The sequence below is a fragment of the Cryptotermes secundus genome, unplaced genomic scaffold, assembly GCF_002891405.2.
Source record: "Cryptotermes secundus unplaced genomic scaffold, Csec_1.0 scaffold179, whole genome shotgun sequence".
Lineage (NCBI taxonomy): Eukaryota > Metazoa > Arthropoda > Insecta > Blattodea > Kalotermitidae > Cryptotermes > Cryptotermes secundus.
The window spans coordinates 177420-191141 of NW_019724586.1; the positions used below are offsets into that span (position 1 = coordinate 177420).

Genomic DNA, 13722 nt, shown 5'->3' on the forward strand with positions numbered 1-13722 from the left:
TGCGACCACTTCTGGCCTGTTGTACCAGCCCCAGATGATAGGTGAGAGTGATTGTGGAGCAGTTGGTGGAATGAAGATTGGCAGGGGAAACCGAAGTGTTCGGAGAAAACCTGCCCAAGCGCCACTTTGTCCACCACAAATCCCACTTGACCAGACCCGGGATCGAACCCTATAATAATTCTAAGTCGACCGAGTTCTCTTCTTCCTACATCTATGCATTGTAATTGTGCTCTAAGTTCCCATTCTACAATCTACAATAGGGCATCCATGAACCGCTGTGTTTCACTTCAGCTTCTTAGTCTTCAGACAGTCGGTAGGACTCCTTGGATGGGGGATCAGACCTTCGCAAGGCCGTTACCTACACAAGAACAACACAAACACAGAATAAATGAAGACAGACATCCATGCCTTGAGTGGGATTCAAGTGCTCACTATCGGAGTCCCGAACGTACTGGCCCGCACCGTGGATCCCGCTGGGCTTGGCCCACCAATGATTTCGCGTCTTTCTCTGCCTTGGAAGAGGAGGGGTCTTGAAGGTGTAACAGTATTTTTTTCAAAATAGGATTTAGCAGATCGCCACAATCAGAGAATGTATATGCTGAATTGCTGCTTCAGGTCTTGAAGAAGAGGATGAAGAAGTCACAGTTTCATGGATTGCCACTCTCTTATCATCAGTTTATAAGGCACTTACTGATGCCTCAAGTTTTATATGTTATTTTCTACGACGTTTTGAAGTAGCCAAACTTATTTTTGTCATGTATATAACTTCCCATTATTCAGTTTCATGAATTTATCAAATTACTAACCTGTTCTTAATATAGGAATTAGAAAAAGTGACTGCACTGAGGTTTGTGAAAAAGAAGTGTATCCTAACTTCGAAGTAACTATATAAATTACAATCTCTACAAAACAAGGTGCTCAGGAAAATATTGTCGCCTAATAGAATTAACAAGGCGCATTACTGCGAATACTGCACAACTGAAATCTTTATGACAGGCATAAAGGAAAAAAAGGTAAAGTTGTCGCTGTGCTTAACCAAATAAGCAGAAGCCATAAAGACGTATGGGGGAGTGGACGTATAGATCCACATTTTCTTGATTTCGGTGGTCAGCTTCACACCCCGGCCACTTTATCCTCGGGGAAACAGCCCCCGGTGCCCATTGGATAGCAGGCTGGGTGGGTCTCAGAACCGGTCTGGACGACATGGAAGGGAGAAAATTCTTGGCCCTATCAGGACTCGAACTCCTCCCCCTCGATCGTCTATCCTGTAGCCAGTCGCTATACCGAGTCCGCTATGCTGGCTATTATCATAGGCTTAGGTATACATATATGAAGTGTCACTGGGAAGTACGGATGAGGTGGAAACTAATACAGAATTTTAGTGAGGAAATCAATTGGAGGAGAAATAGACTGACAGACGCGACTTCCTCATGTTAACTTCACTTTATTCTAATTGTGCCGAGAACATACAAGTATCCGTTCTGTATTCATGGCTACGAAAGTGATGATGTGTGTTTTCTTGCAGAGTTGGCGAGGACGGGGAATGGGATGTTACCAACGGCATCCTGACGCTGAGTAACGAGACGAGTTACCAAGTGACGGGCCTTTTCCCCTTTACCGTGTACAGTTTCCGGGTGCTAGCCGTAAATGCAATGGGTCGGAGTAGACCCAGCAAGGAATCCTACTACATGGTGACGCTCCGTGAGGGTGAGTACCTTATCACAGCAGCTTCATGACACGGTTTTAAGTGGATTTAACTCTGACATACTCAAACGCTGGAATAGGATCTATGTTTTTTATTTGCTATGGAGAACAGAATTTAATGCAAGCATTCTAGTAGCTTTGTGTCGTTCCGAATATGCTTTGTGCTCATAAATCATATTTTCCATTTTAAATCCCTATACCAGGCGAGCGGCTGGCGTTACGATAAGGAGATTTCTTTGCAGCTGTTTCCTTCACTCAGTCCTGTGAATATTTCGTGTTGTTATGTTCCAATATACGCCTCCTTTGTAGCACGCTGCACGTCTAAGCAACACTCAAGTTTTGTTTATTTACTCTACGGCCTTTCCAAAACCGAACAGGTTATGCTACAGGTACTATTTGGATTTTTTATTAATCGTATAATTTCGCCGTCAATACAATATAAAATAATAAGACATAATATATATACTACTGTATCTCTGTTATTTGTTTATCATGCGCAGGTGTACGTGTTTCAACTTCTTCTGGGTTATCATTAGGAGAGTTACAAGAAAAACGAATTAAGTATTCGAATTGCGTTGTCTTAATATGGCTCCATATTTTACAGTCTGTTATTATTATTGTAGCGAAGACTGCGCATCACTACGATTTTACATATACGAGGGGGTACCCAAAAGAAACCGAACTTATTTTTTTTTAACTTAGTTATTCAAATTTTAAGCACAAACCTTCAATCCCCTTCAAAGTACTCTCCACTTACACTAATACACTTGTCTAGTCTTTTATTCCATTTTTCAAAACATTGTCTAAATTCATCTTTTGAGATGCTTGACATCGCCTCCGTCGTTTTTTCCTTTCATGTCTCTTTTCATTCGAGGAAACAAAAAAAAGTCGCACGGGGCAAGGTCGGGTGAGTATGGAAGGTGAGGAACAGGGGTCATACCATTTTTGGTCAAGAATTGTCGTACAGACAGGGCTGTGTGAGCAGGGGCATTGTCATGATGGAAAAACCAGTCACTCGACTGCCACAAATCTGGCCGCTGAGCTCCAAGTCACTCCCGACAGCTCCACAATTTCTTCAATGGTCCGTCGTCGATCTTCCTTGATGATTTCACGAATTTTTTCAACATTTTCATGTGTTCGGGCCGTGGAAGGACGACCAGAACGAGGTTTGTCATCAATTGACATTTCACCATTTTTGAAACGGGAAAACCACTCAAACACTTGAGTTTTCCCCATAGCATCGTCCTTGTACGCCGTTTTTAACATTTCAAGAGTTTCTGTTCCACTTTTCCCGAGCAAAAAGCAGAATTTCACCGCCGCACGCTGTTCACGAAAATCAGCCATTGCAAAAACGACGATCACACAAAACAGTTGTCACTATAAACTCTGCCGAAACTAGTCCTTACCTTCTGAAGCAACGGTAGTCGGCTTATCGACTCAGGAATGTTAGCTCTATGCGCTCATAGCGGCAAAACGCGGTACTACAAAAGCTCTGCCCACAAAAAAAAAATTAGTTCGGTTTCTTTTGGGTACCCCATCGTATATTATTTTGCATTCTCCAAAGGTGTATTCGCTGTAATAGTAACAACATACTGTAAAATATGGATCCAAATTAAGACAACGCAATTCAGACATTTAGTCTGTGTTTCTTGTAACTCGGCTCATGATTACCTAAAAGAAGTAGAAACATATAGCGTACACTTGCGCATAATAAATATTATACAGTATTATGTATTTTTCCTTCAGCTTGAAAAATACATTTTATGTTGCGTTGGCGGCCCAACTAACACGAATATCGAATACACAGCAGGATTCCAACCAAAAAGATTTGATAATTTTGATTTGTGTTCATGCGGTATCCAGTTCGACTCACGTTCGGGTTAACAGCTACCCCGAATTAGGTTTCTCGTATTTAATTTTCAGTCTGTTCAGGCTGATGTTGGAATAGTATCCTGAGGACATGAATATCTCCATGTCAACCCACCATTCAATGTTGTTCTTATGTATGATTTTGCATAACGTTCTTAGTTGGAAAACCGTTTTTCGAACCGTATTTCTTTTATTGCTAGTGGGGTGGGACTAAGTCCCTTGTACTGCGGCCACTTCTGGTCTATTGTACCAGCCCCAGATGAGAGGTTAGGGTAATTGTGAAGCAGTTGGTGGAATGAAGATTGGCAGGGGAAACCGAAGTACTAGGAGAAACCCTGCCTCAGCGCCACTTTGTCCCCCACAAATCCCACTTGATCAGACCTGGGATCGAACCCGGTCCGCCGCGATGGGAAGCCAGCGACTAACCGCTTGAGCTATGGCGCCGCCCTTTTAGATCCGTAAGAACCAACATGACCGATATCGAAGCGCAGAAGGCTTGTTTATTCAAATATGGCGGTTGGTAGTATCCGGTACATGTGTCCGGAGCGCGCAGTCTCACACAACATCAGTAGAAGAGTTCCAATATTGTGAAGTACGGAAATCATGATGGCTATCCTCCACGTCAAGCGAACGTTTTCCTTAGGAATCTGTTTTCAGCATAAGATGATAATAAGGTACGTGATATCATACATAAACTGCATATACCCACCGTCTGTTCCTTCTTCATTTAGCTGCCGAATGCATGCTACACAGTACAGTGTCCGGATGAAAGGTATCAAAAATAAAATAATTATATCTCAGAAAGCATTTGTTATACACATTTATGGGTTAAACCACTACAAAAGGACACTATCAAAGTTTTTATTTTCTGAGTATATAACTATCTCAGTAAATTTCAGCGTGGGCTCCCTTGGTGGCACGACAAATATCCAGACGATCCAGTATGTTTGGTGTTACCGTAGCCACAGCGTCCCTTAGGCGGGCTTTCAGGTGTTGCAGGTCGCTGATCTTAACCTGGTAGACAATGTTCTTCATATAACCCCACAAGACATAATCCAGTGGAGTTAAATCTGGCGACGTAGGAGGCCAAGCGATTGATCCACTTATGCCGATCTATCTCCCAGCCATCTCTATGTCCAAGTGATTCCTAACATGGTGGCAGAAATGTGGCGGCGCATGCGCGTAAGCCGGGCATGGGGAAAGAAACTTACAAGTTTTTCCTTCCCGATGACATAAACCGGATACGTGTACGACAATTAGTTTCCGAGATATATATAGGATACCTTTCATCCTGACACTCTGTATTCCTAATCCACTTATTTGTGACTTATGACGTGAGGGGAAGGAATGGGGATGTGACTAATAGTTAGACAAACGCCTGGTATATAAATAGGAAATAAAAATATATCAAAATCTTGAACCGTCCACTAATTTATCTCCAGATACAGGCGATTTATAGGGAACTTAGATATAAAATGTTTTCGATGCTAAACTAACTCGCCATTAGTACTGGTAAGAGCGGTATGCTATCATAATATTGCACGTCGTAGAACAGTGAACTTGATCACACTTAGCATGTAAATGTCACGTGTATTAATTACTATACACGGGGTTTGGATTGGACGATTAGATTTATTGCACTAATACACTCAACTCGTAACTACAAGTAATTACATCAGTATTGCTGATTCCAACACTCAGATCACTAAGATACACTAACTCTTCTCAGTCTTCGCTAGTCATATCTTGGCAACGGATTTATAAGAGTCTCACTGTAACTACAGCACACGTAAAGTCTTCAGATTCTCATTCATTCATTTTGTTCTGCCTGGTAGAGACCCCACAAGGGTGTAGTTTCTTCAACTTCTGTCCACCCCTCAACTCCGAAACTCTCAATCCAATTCTTTGCCGCAACTGCCAACTATTTCGCTGCCATCTTTTCTCAAACTTCTTCCACCGCCATCTCAGGGGACTCTCGCAATTATTTCTCAGCTGATCTGAGACCCTCATTATATAGCCTCGGGGCTGATCGAACAGAAAACACCATTTCTACCGATATAGCTCAACGATACTTCGGTTGTTGCTTGCTTCGTTGCCGCGGGAACCTGTTTATCGAGTCGTTGCCTAGCAGTGAACGTCTACTCTGGCTCCACAGTTCAGGCTTTCAGGCGTCATGTCACAGTATTACTGCTACAGTTATCAGCTGCTTGTTAATACACGTCTTGGCCGTCATCACTGACAGAATCGTCTGAAGATTTGAGTTGCTGAAGTCACCAATTCACATAGAAGATATGTATGACGTGATATATGCTTTTATTTATTTCTATTAAGTTCTAAATTAGATAGACGTGATTTACTCCATTGTTGACGCTAGTTAGACACTATTAGTTTTTGTTACTAGTTCTTCTTTCTATTCCATGCCGTGGGGTCATGGACCTGGTTACGAGTTTAGTTTCGTGGCATAAATTTCTGCAGATCTATCTATCCTGGTTCCACGCTTGTAAGTGTTTGCTACAATTTGTTATGAATATTTTTCTTATTAGCTCTCATGGACTTAACCTGGTCTCAGGTATTTGTAATCTTCATGTTTTGTGACATCGGTTTATCCAGTGATTGAGGCTAGCTCTTTTTAATGGACCCAACAGAATAGGTGTTTTCCTTCACCTGAGGACGGAAACAGATACAGTTTCCGAAACGTCGTGTTTTTATTTGTTATCTTAAAAACCAGGACGATGGATAAAGTCCAAAAACCCAATATATCAGTATAAATAATTTATTTCATATTTTTGATATGTATTGTTTTATTGTGGATATATAAATGAGCGAAATGCGTAGGAAGGATATAGATATACAGCTTCTGTGTTGGTGAATATAATAATTGCATATTGCTGAAGTGATTATGAAGCAAGCAGTACCCTTTGAACAGCTTACGTTTTCTGTATCTCGTTGAAAAAAAAATATTCGATGATTTATTAACCGTTGAATATCGTACCCCAGCGAACCATCCGTCAACCGTGGCACTTCTGAAACCGTCACATACCTCAGGGTTTGACTTCCCGCGAGGTTGCGGCACATGCACACGGCAGATGTGTCAGCGAGGTCTGAAACTGACGCGAGGAGTGACGCTCAGCGGCAGGTGCGTCGTTCAAAATTTTCATATCGGCATGAAACTTGCAGTTGTGTAGCCCCTTTAATATAAAGCATCCTACAAGCATATGCAGGAGTGAACACTATGAGGAATGCATTGTGAAGTGATAACTGAAAATTCAAAACCGCATATTCTTCTCAGCTTATGGTTTTCGGAAAAGAAAAATCCGTGGCCTGTAGTCCGCAAGTGAACTATACTAACTAAGCGACCGCCGCTTGTCGCCAAGTTAGTGTCAACCTGAGGAGCTATTTCAAGGAAATAGCGGCTCAGGTCTAGAGAACCGAGATTAACGGCCGTGGGGATTCGTTGCGCTGACCACGCGACACCCTCTGTCCGCTAAAGTTCGGATTATAAAACTTTCATTTTTTTTTCCTTTATCCTGTTCCAAGAAATATCCTGAAATCTGTGCATCTTGAAAGTAATTACGTAAATATTGGAAAAGGTTCGGAATTTTAGGAAAATGGAAACTTCGGAAACTATGCAAATGCACACAAGTTGATGAATAGTTTAACGTGAATGATAAGTACTTTTGAGGAGAAAGAACCTCTTCAGACTGCAGAAATATATGTCTGAATTTTATCGTTGAGATTATGCATTTGTTGTTTTCACAGCAGTGACTATGAAGAATGCCGTCTTCTGGGATGTGGAACCGTGTAGGCATTGTGTGAATCGATGTTTCGTAGGAACTTATCGCCTCCATCTTCAGGTTAGAAAATTTGCGAGCAAGGAACCAGCGTGAGCAGGTGGCTGCTGGTTCCTCGCTCGCGGAACCACAGGACACCTAATCAATTTGGCCCCTTAGGAAGAGCTGATCTCGATCACTGGGCCAGTAAGTAGGTGTCTTCTCCCATCTGAGGACGGAAACAGATCCAGTTTCCGAAACGTCGTGTTTTCTATTCTTTAGAATACCGGACAATGAAAAAAAAATCCCAAAAACCCAGAAATAGTCTTCAATTTCTCATTGATCACCTGCCTCTGCATAGTCTGAAGTAGCCTGTTCTTGCGAACAATTTAACGAACCTTCAGGTTTCATAGGAGGCGGAGAATATGATTATCTGAGCGACTGTCAGCTTCTGAAGAAATGGGTTATTCAATGGGATTACTGTTCGCAATTCCGACTTCATGGGTGAATTTTGCTAACGGCTGTTCCCTTCAACTCCGCGCGTGATATTTTGACCTCCGTGACTGATTCCCACCCATGGCGCCACCCAGAAACATTTATTGATCTCTCTCTCATCCCTCCCCCAACTGGTGACAAGCGCACAATGGATACTGACGACATTATCACCAAGCGAAATTGCGGAAGTGGCCGAACTTATGTCCGAGACTTACTGCACCATATTGTTTATAGGATTAGCATAGAGGGCGTAAATACAGACGCCATTTCTCATACTTACTGGGGAGAGTGTTTGTGCGTTTGAAATGCTTCAGAGTTTTACTTTACGTCATGACGAAATGTAAGTAATCCTGATTCGTGTTGCGCAAGTACTGAGTGAGGATCTCTCCCCGTAGGATTTCCATACCAACTGAGGATGTTTGCGACTTTCCAAAACTTGCCGAAGCAGATGCTGCAAAAGAACTTTCATGAGGGGCACGGTCACTTCCCCTCATATCGCTTTCAAGTCATAATTCGTACAAACATTTGCATTCGATCATACAAGACGAGTACAGCTGAAAAGCGCGATGAAAGTACCAGTGATCAATCAACCGAACGTAATGAATATCTGCTTAACCCTCTGCTGTACGCAGAAGGTTTCAGGTTCGATTCTACGCCCAGAGATGACTGTCTCTATAATCGAATGAGATGCTATGAGAGTGCCTTAAAACAGGTCCTGAGCATGTTAGGTGGGGGTCCCTTGTCACCACGGTATGGCGCGTCCTCAGGTTGCGCCCTCCAGATGCAAATATATTGAATAAGCACTCGCGGACTGCCGACAAAGTGTAGTCCTCCGGGTTGAGGGTTGGGCGTGGGGTTAACAACTCCTCAACGTAAAAAATAAGCTTGTTACGAAAATTATTTGCTTAACTCTCTGCTGTACGTAGAAGGTTTCAGGTTCGATTCTACGCCCAGAGATGGAATATCCTGAAATGTTTCCGTGGTTGTCTCGAATCAGATGCTATGAGAGTGCCTTAAAACTGGTCCTGAGCACTTTCTTCTCTATATATTCTAATTCGTTATTCACAAGATTTTTTTTCCATTTGACGCTATGTAAAAAGTGCAATTGAAAGAAGCGTCATTAAACAACAAATACTATATTTAAGAGCAGTCACTTAGTCTTAAGTTCTCCTTTGCAGGTTTCCAGTACTGCTGTCGTTTATACACACGTAACTTTCCATTTGGAAACTATTACATGTTCCATTTGAGTATGTGGTTCGTGTTTAAGTTTGCTTTTATTTACAGAGTTACTGTTTTTTTCCAATCAGCAGCTTGTTCTGATTAATATGTTATACAGCTTTCATAATGCATGTTAGGCATTCACCTCGGTTTCATCCATGTTACTCGCCAGGTGTAATTAGCAGCAGGTGGGGCCTCGTGGGGGAATAATTCTACCAGTCTACAATACTCGTTTAGTTGCTTTTGTATTCAATTGGTTAACATGCTCTATATACATATGTGCCTGTGTGCATTCATAGAGCTCAAAAAATATACGTGAGTATATTTCTATATGGAAAAATTCGTCGTTGGAAAAGATTATATAATTCATTAGTTCCATTAGATTATTCTAGCTGCTTTTACAAACGCTGTAAATATATTATTATTTTTTAGCTGCAGGAAGTTGTTGTTTGTTTCAGTATATAATTACTGCTAGCTTTCATTACATGTAGTCGCTGATAAGTGTGTGCTCAACACCTGGATTAGTGTGCCATATTACTAATGAATTAAAATCTTGGGCGGTTTCTTCTCTATTACAATATGGAACGTTTAGTTCGAAAGTAATTAGTAAGTGCTCAGACTCCTGCATCGAACTACATTTGTAACTTTCAGCACTCTATTCTTACCTGTCGCCCCTCGTATAATGGCTAATATGTTATATTAACATATTGTATTGCCTTTTGATGCACTAGAAAAGAGTTTTAATAAAACTTTTATCATATTGTTACCCTATATATATCGGTTCACTTCTCAATCCTCATGACATGGCTACAGACAGACACGTGATTATAAGGACCATTTTTTCCTCTTGCTCTCACTTTGGAGCACAGGGCTGATTTCTCAGTTTCATGATCATTTTGCAGATGGTATCACTCCTTGGACGGGTGATCGGCTCGTCGCAAAGCCTCTACCTAAACGCAGGATAACACAAACACAGAATAAACTCATACACACACCAAACATCCACGCCTTCTATGGGATTCGAAACCATGATCCCAGCTTCCGAGCGACCGAAGACAGTATATGCCTTAGAATGCTCGGCTACCGTGATTGGCTGTAAGGACCATAGGAAACATAAAAGAATTAAATAGACTCAGAACCTGTCCATAATCCAGTGTGTGCCTTTAAAATGCAGCTTTAATATCCATTAACAATGTAAATGTTCGATAAACATCTTGTACATACTATAAAGTTTAGTAAGTATGTAACAACCTATACACACCGGTGAAGATGACAAAGGGAACTCAAAACATGTCGAATTACAAGCTGTTCTTCCATTAAAACTTGTTTGTTATTCTACAAGATCATTGCTGTTTATATTGTGACGTGTATACCCATTGCTATGCAACGGGTCAGTAAACACATTCCCGCAAAGCCAAGGCGCTCAACAATAGGGCGTATATTGCTAGGTAACGGACCAGTAAACACGCATTCTTGACAACAGAGGGTTGTGTTTTCCGTGGGGCCCGTACAAAGTGGTTATAGGAAAGTCGAGTTCCGAAGCTGGCAGTTGTAGGAGTATAGACCAGTAGTCGAGAGCGGTCGAGTCAAGTCTTGAACTGGCAGCTGCAGAAATGGCAAGAAAGGAATTAGACTGTGCCAAGAAGACTTCATGTGTGATTTGAAGTGACAGTGAGGCTGTGGTAAATCCGTTGCCAGGAGACCACTAGTGCAGGCTGAGAATCCTAGTGCGTGTGCAACCGTGACGTGGAATGTGTGTAGTATAGCGATAGCGCTGTGTTACCTGTAGTCCCGAACTGTCTGAATGTATGAGGTGCAATAAATCCAACCATCTGGTCTAGAACCCGTCTTAGAAGTCACCAATACGCATGACAATACTAATGCAATTCTGATTGATACAGCATTCACGAAATTATTATTAAATTTCATTCTAAACTTTCCCTTTGTTGGGCATAAAAAGTAACAGGATCATTAAATGCAGAATAATGAGGTGTGACGCACGTGCACCGCGCATGGGAGACACTAGAAGTTAATGAAAAATTGATCATAAATATCATGGGAGTAGATCAATTGGGAGACATGAACGTAGATTGAAGAAAAATATCAATTGGATATGATGTATAAAGGTAGACTGGATAAAAATGGTTCAAGATAGAATGAAATGACTGATGTTATGCATCTCGAGGTTCATCAAACATCCATACAGCGGACACTTCCGGGTTTGTTTTGATAATGTTCTATTTTTATTTTTAGCTAACTTCATGGGGCAGAGTTCCTCTTGAGCAGGTAATAGCTTTTCAACTGGTTAAGATGTCCCTGCCTCCTATAGAACGCAAAGGTTCATTGCTTTGTTCGCACTAGTTCGCTACTGGACCCCATCCTGACACAGATTAATCCTATCCACTGACTCCACCCTATTTATTTAACATGAATTTCAGTGCTGTCCTCGTCTTTGAAGTAGTTTATTTTTGGGGTCCTCCGATGAACATGCTACATACGCTGCCCATTTCATTTTCTATAATAATACTAATAACATTTAACAGACATTACGAAGTATTAAGCTCCATTATATAAAAGGTTCTATGGCATCAGATGAATTGTTGAGATGATCGGAAAATTTTTGAAGTGAACTTCCTCTCCTGCCGAAGGCATGCCTGGAAAGGTCTATAATGGGTGATAAAATCACGAAGGCCGCATATGTAACAGTGAATATTTGATGTAATCAGTGACTCTTCTCTGTTTAGCTAATCTTCAGCTATGTTGCCGTCTCCTGCGCAATGTGTAAAGTGATGCTCTGAGTTTATGTGGTTTCTAATCGCACTGTAAGTGAAAATATTTCGGCCAGCGCGTGGCTGTCATTAGTACCTCTCCAAAATTACGTCAATTGGGACACTGTGTTTGTTAGAGGAAATTGTCGATGGAATGAAAATTATTTTTATTTTAGTTTAAAAGTTAATTAATATTGTAATAAAATTAATATTGGTTCCTTCTTATTTTCTTCAGTTCGTAATAATTCATTAGTGTGGTAGTTATGGTCTCCTTCGTGGTATGGTTCCCTGTTGGTGTCTGGTATCTGAAATGTGATATTATTGTTCTCCACTTGTAGTACTGTGCTCTCGTATTGAACTTCATTAGTTGATGTACGTCTTTTACTTAATTTTCGTTCGTTGATGGATGTGTCAGATGTGGGTGTCTTGTGTGTATTTTTATACGCTTTGTGTAAGTGGGTGTGCTGCTATCTGACGGCGTTAAGCCGATTTAATATTTTGAATATCGGGTTGTGTGCGTCAGTCTGGGGGATTGCTCTGATGATCAGAAACGAGATAGATCTGATATCTGTCTAGGCTCTTCAGTTTCTGTGACATTCATTGTGCTGGATGTTCCCACGTGTGTTCTGCCTTTAATATGAAATTTGATTATCTTTAGTTGCTCTTATTGTTACGTATTTGCTTCGATATGCCCTTTGTATCTAGTGTTTCCATATATCTCTCAGCTTGCAGCATATGCATTGTAACTGGTCTATGCCGCTTGAGCTTTATTTGTTTGTTCGTGGTTTTGCTTGTAAAATGCATTAACTTCCATTTCGTATACGCAGTTGCTATTATCCTCCCTCAATTTTCATGATTATCCCCTTTATTTCAGGCAAATGTTTAGCACTTTAAATAGGCAACAGCTGTTTCCTTTTAACGTTCGTAATATGCCCCACATGTTTAGTCATATACCGTCATATTCAATTGTACACACACTTTGCAATTGATACGATATAAATAATGTAAGTTGTGAATTAATCATGGCAGTAATTTTCAACATTTTTCATTTTGAGGAACGTTAAGATTTATTTCACTGTGTGATTTTATGTGTATGTGTGTGTACAAAATAAGTTCGTTCTGTTTTTCATTCATCATTGTTTCATTCGTTTACGTTAGTGAAATGTCCGTCTACACGTAATGAATTATGTTGTGTTACTAAATTAGCACTACTGTGCTTTATTGAAGGCCACTCTGAAATAATAATTTCAGTGAGTATGCACACTATATAACTCCTTTCGGAAGAATTATAGGTCTGAATACTGACTGCAACATACATACTTCTCTGTGTCGTTTTTTTTCCTTGCCACTACAGCCCCAGTGGGCCTAGGCCTACCTTCATGAACCCCGTTCACTTCGGTTTTTCTAGATCTTACACATACGGTAGGACTCCTTGGGCGAGTGATCAGCTCGTCGCAAGGCCTCTACCTGTAGACAAACACAGAAAAACGCACACAAACATCCATGTCCTGAGTGGGATTCGAACCCACGATCCCGGCTTCCGAGCGAGCGAAGACAGTGCATACCTTAGACCCCTTGGCTACCGTGACCGGCCCCTCTGTGTCGTTTATTACGGCTATTTTCTGGTATTGTTCGTGACTATTATGATAAGATCATGTTCCTGTATGACACACGCACATAATCCGTAATGATCCGCATCCTATCGTGTTGTTACATAATAGAGTGACTGTAGACGGGATTTGGATTGGTGACTCAAACAGATCGTAACGACAAGTAACTATAGCGCTGTCGCTAATCTACACACTAGAGCACATGCTACTTCTCAGTTTTCTCACTAGCCGTTTCCTGGAAACTGATCCTAACATTAACCTCTACTCACGTCCTTACTGGCTGACGAA

General features: G+C 41.2%; 1 protein-coding gene across 4 annotated transcripts in view; it reads left to right on the top strand.

The window, feature by feature from the left end:
* Positions 1-1525: 1525 nt before the first annotated feature.
* The window catches only part of LOC111862305 (tyrosine-protein phosphatase 99A), a gene marked incomplete at its 5' end in the record, with an annotated part of 708382 nt that continues 696185 nt past the window's right edge, over positions 1526-13722 (top strand). For all 4 annotated transcript variants that reach the window (XM_023847579.2, XM_023847580.2, XM_023847581.2 and 1 more), the window contains 1 exon segment: positions 1526-1707. In XM_023847579.2, coding sequence (XP_023703347.2) covers positions 1526-1707 — 182 coding nt within the window.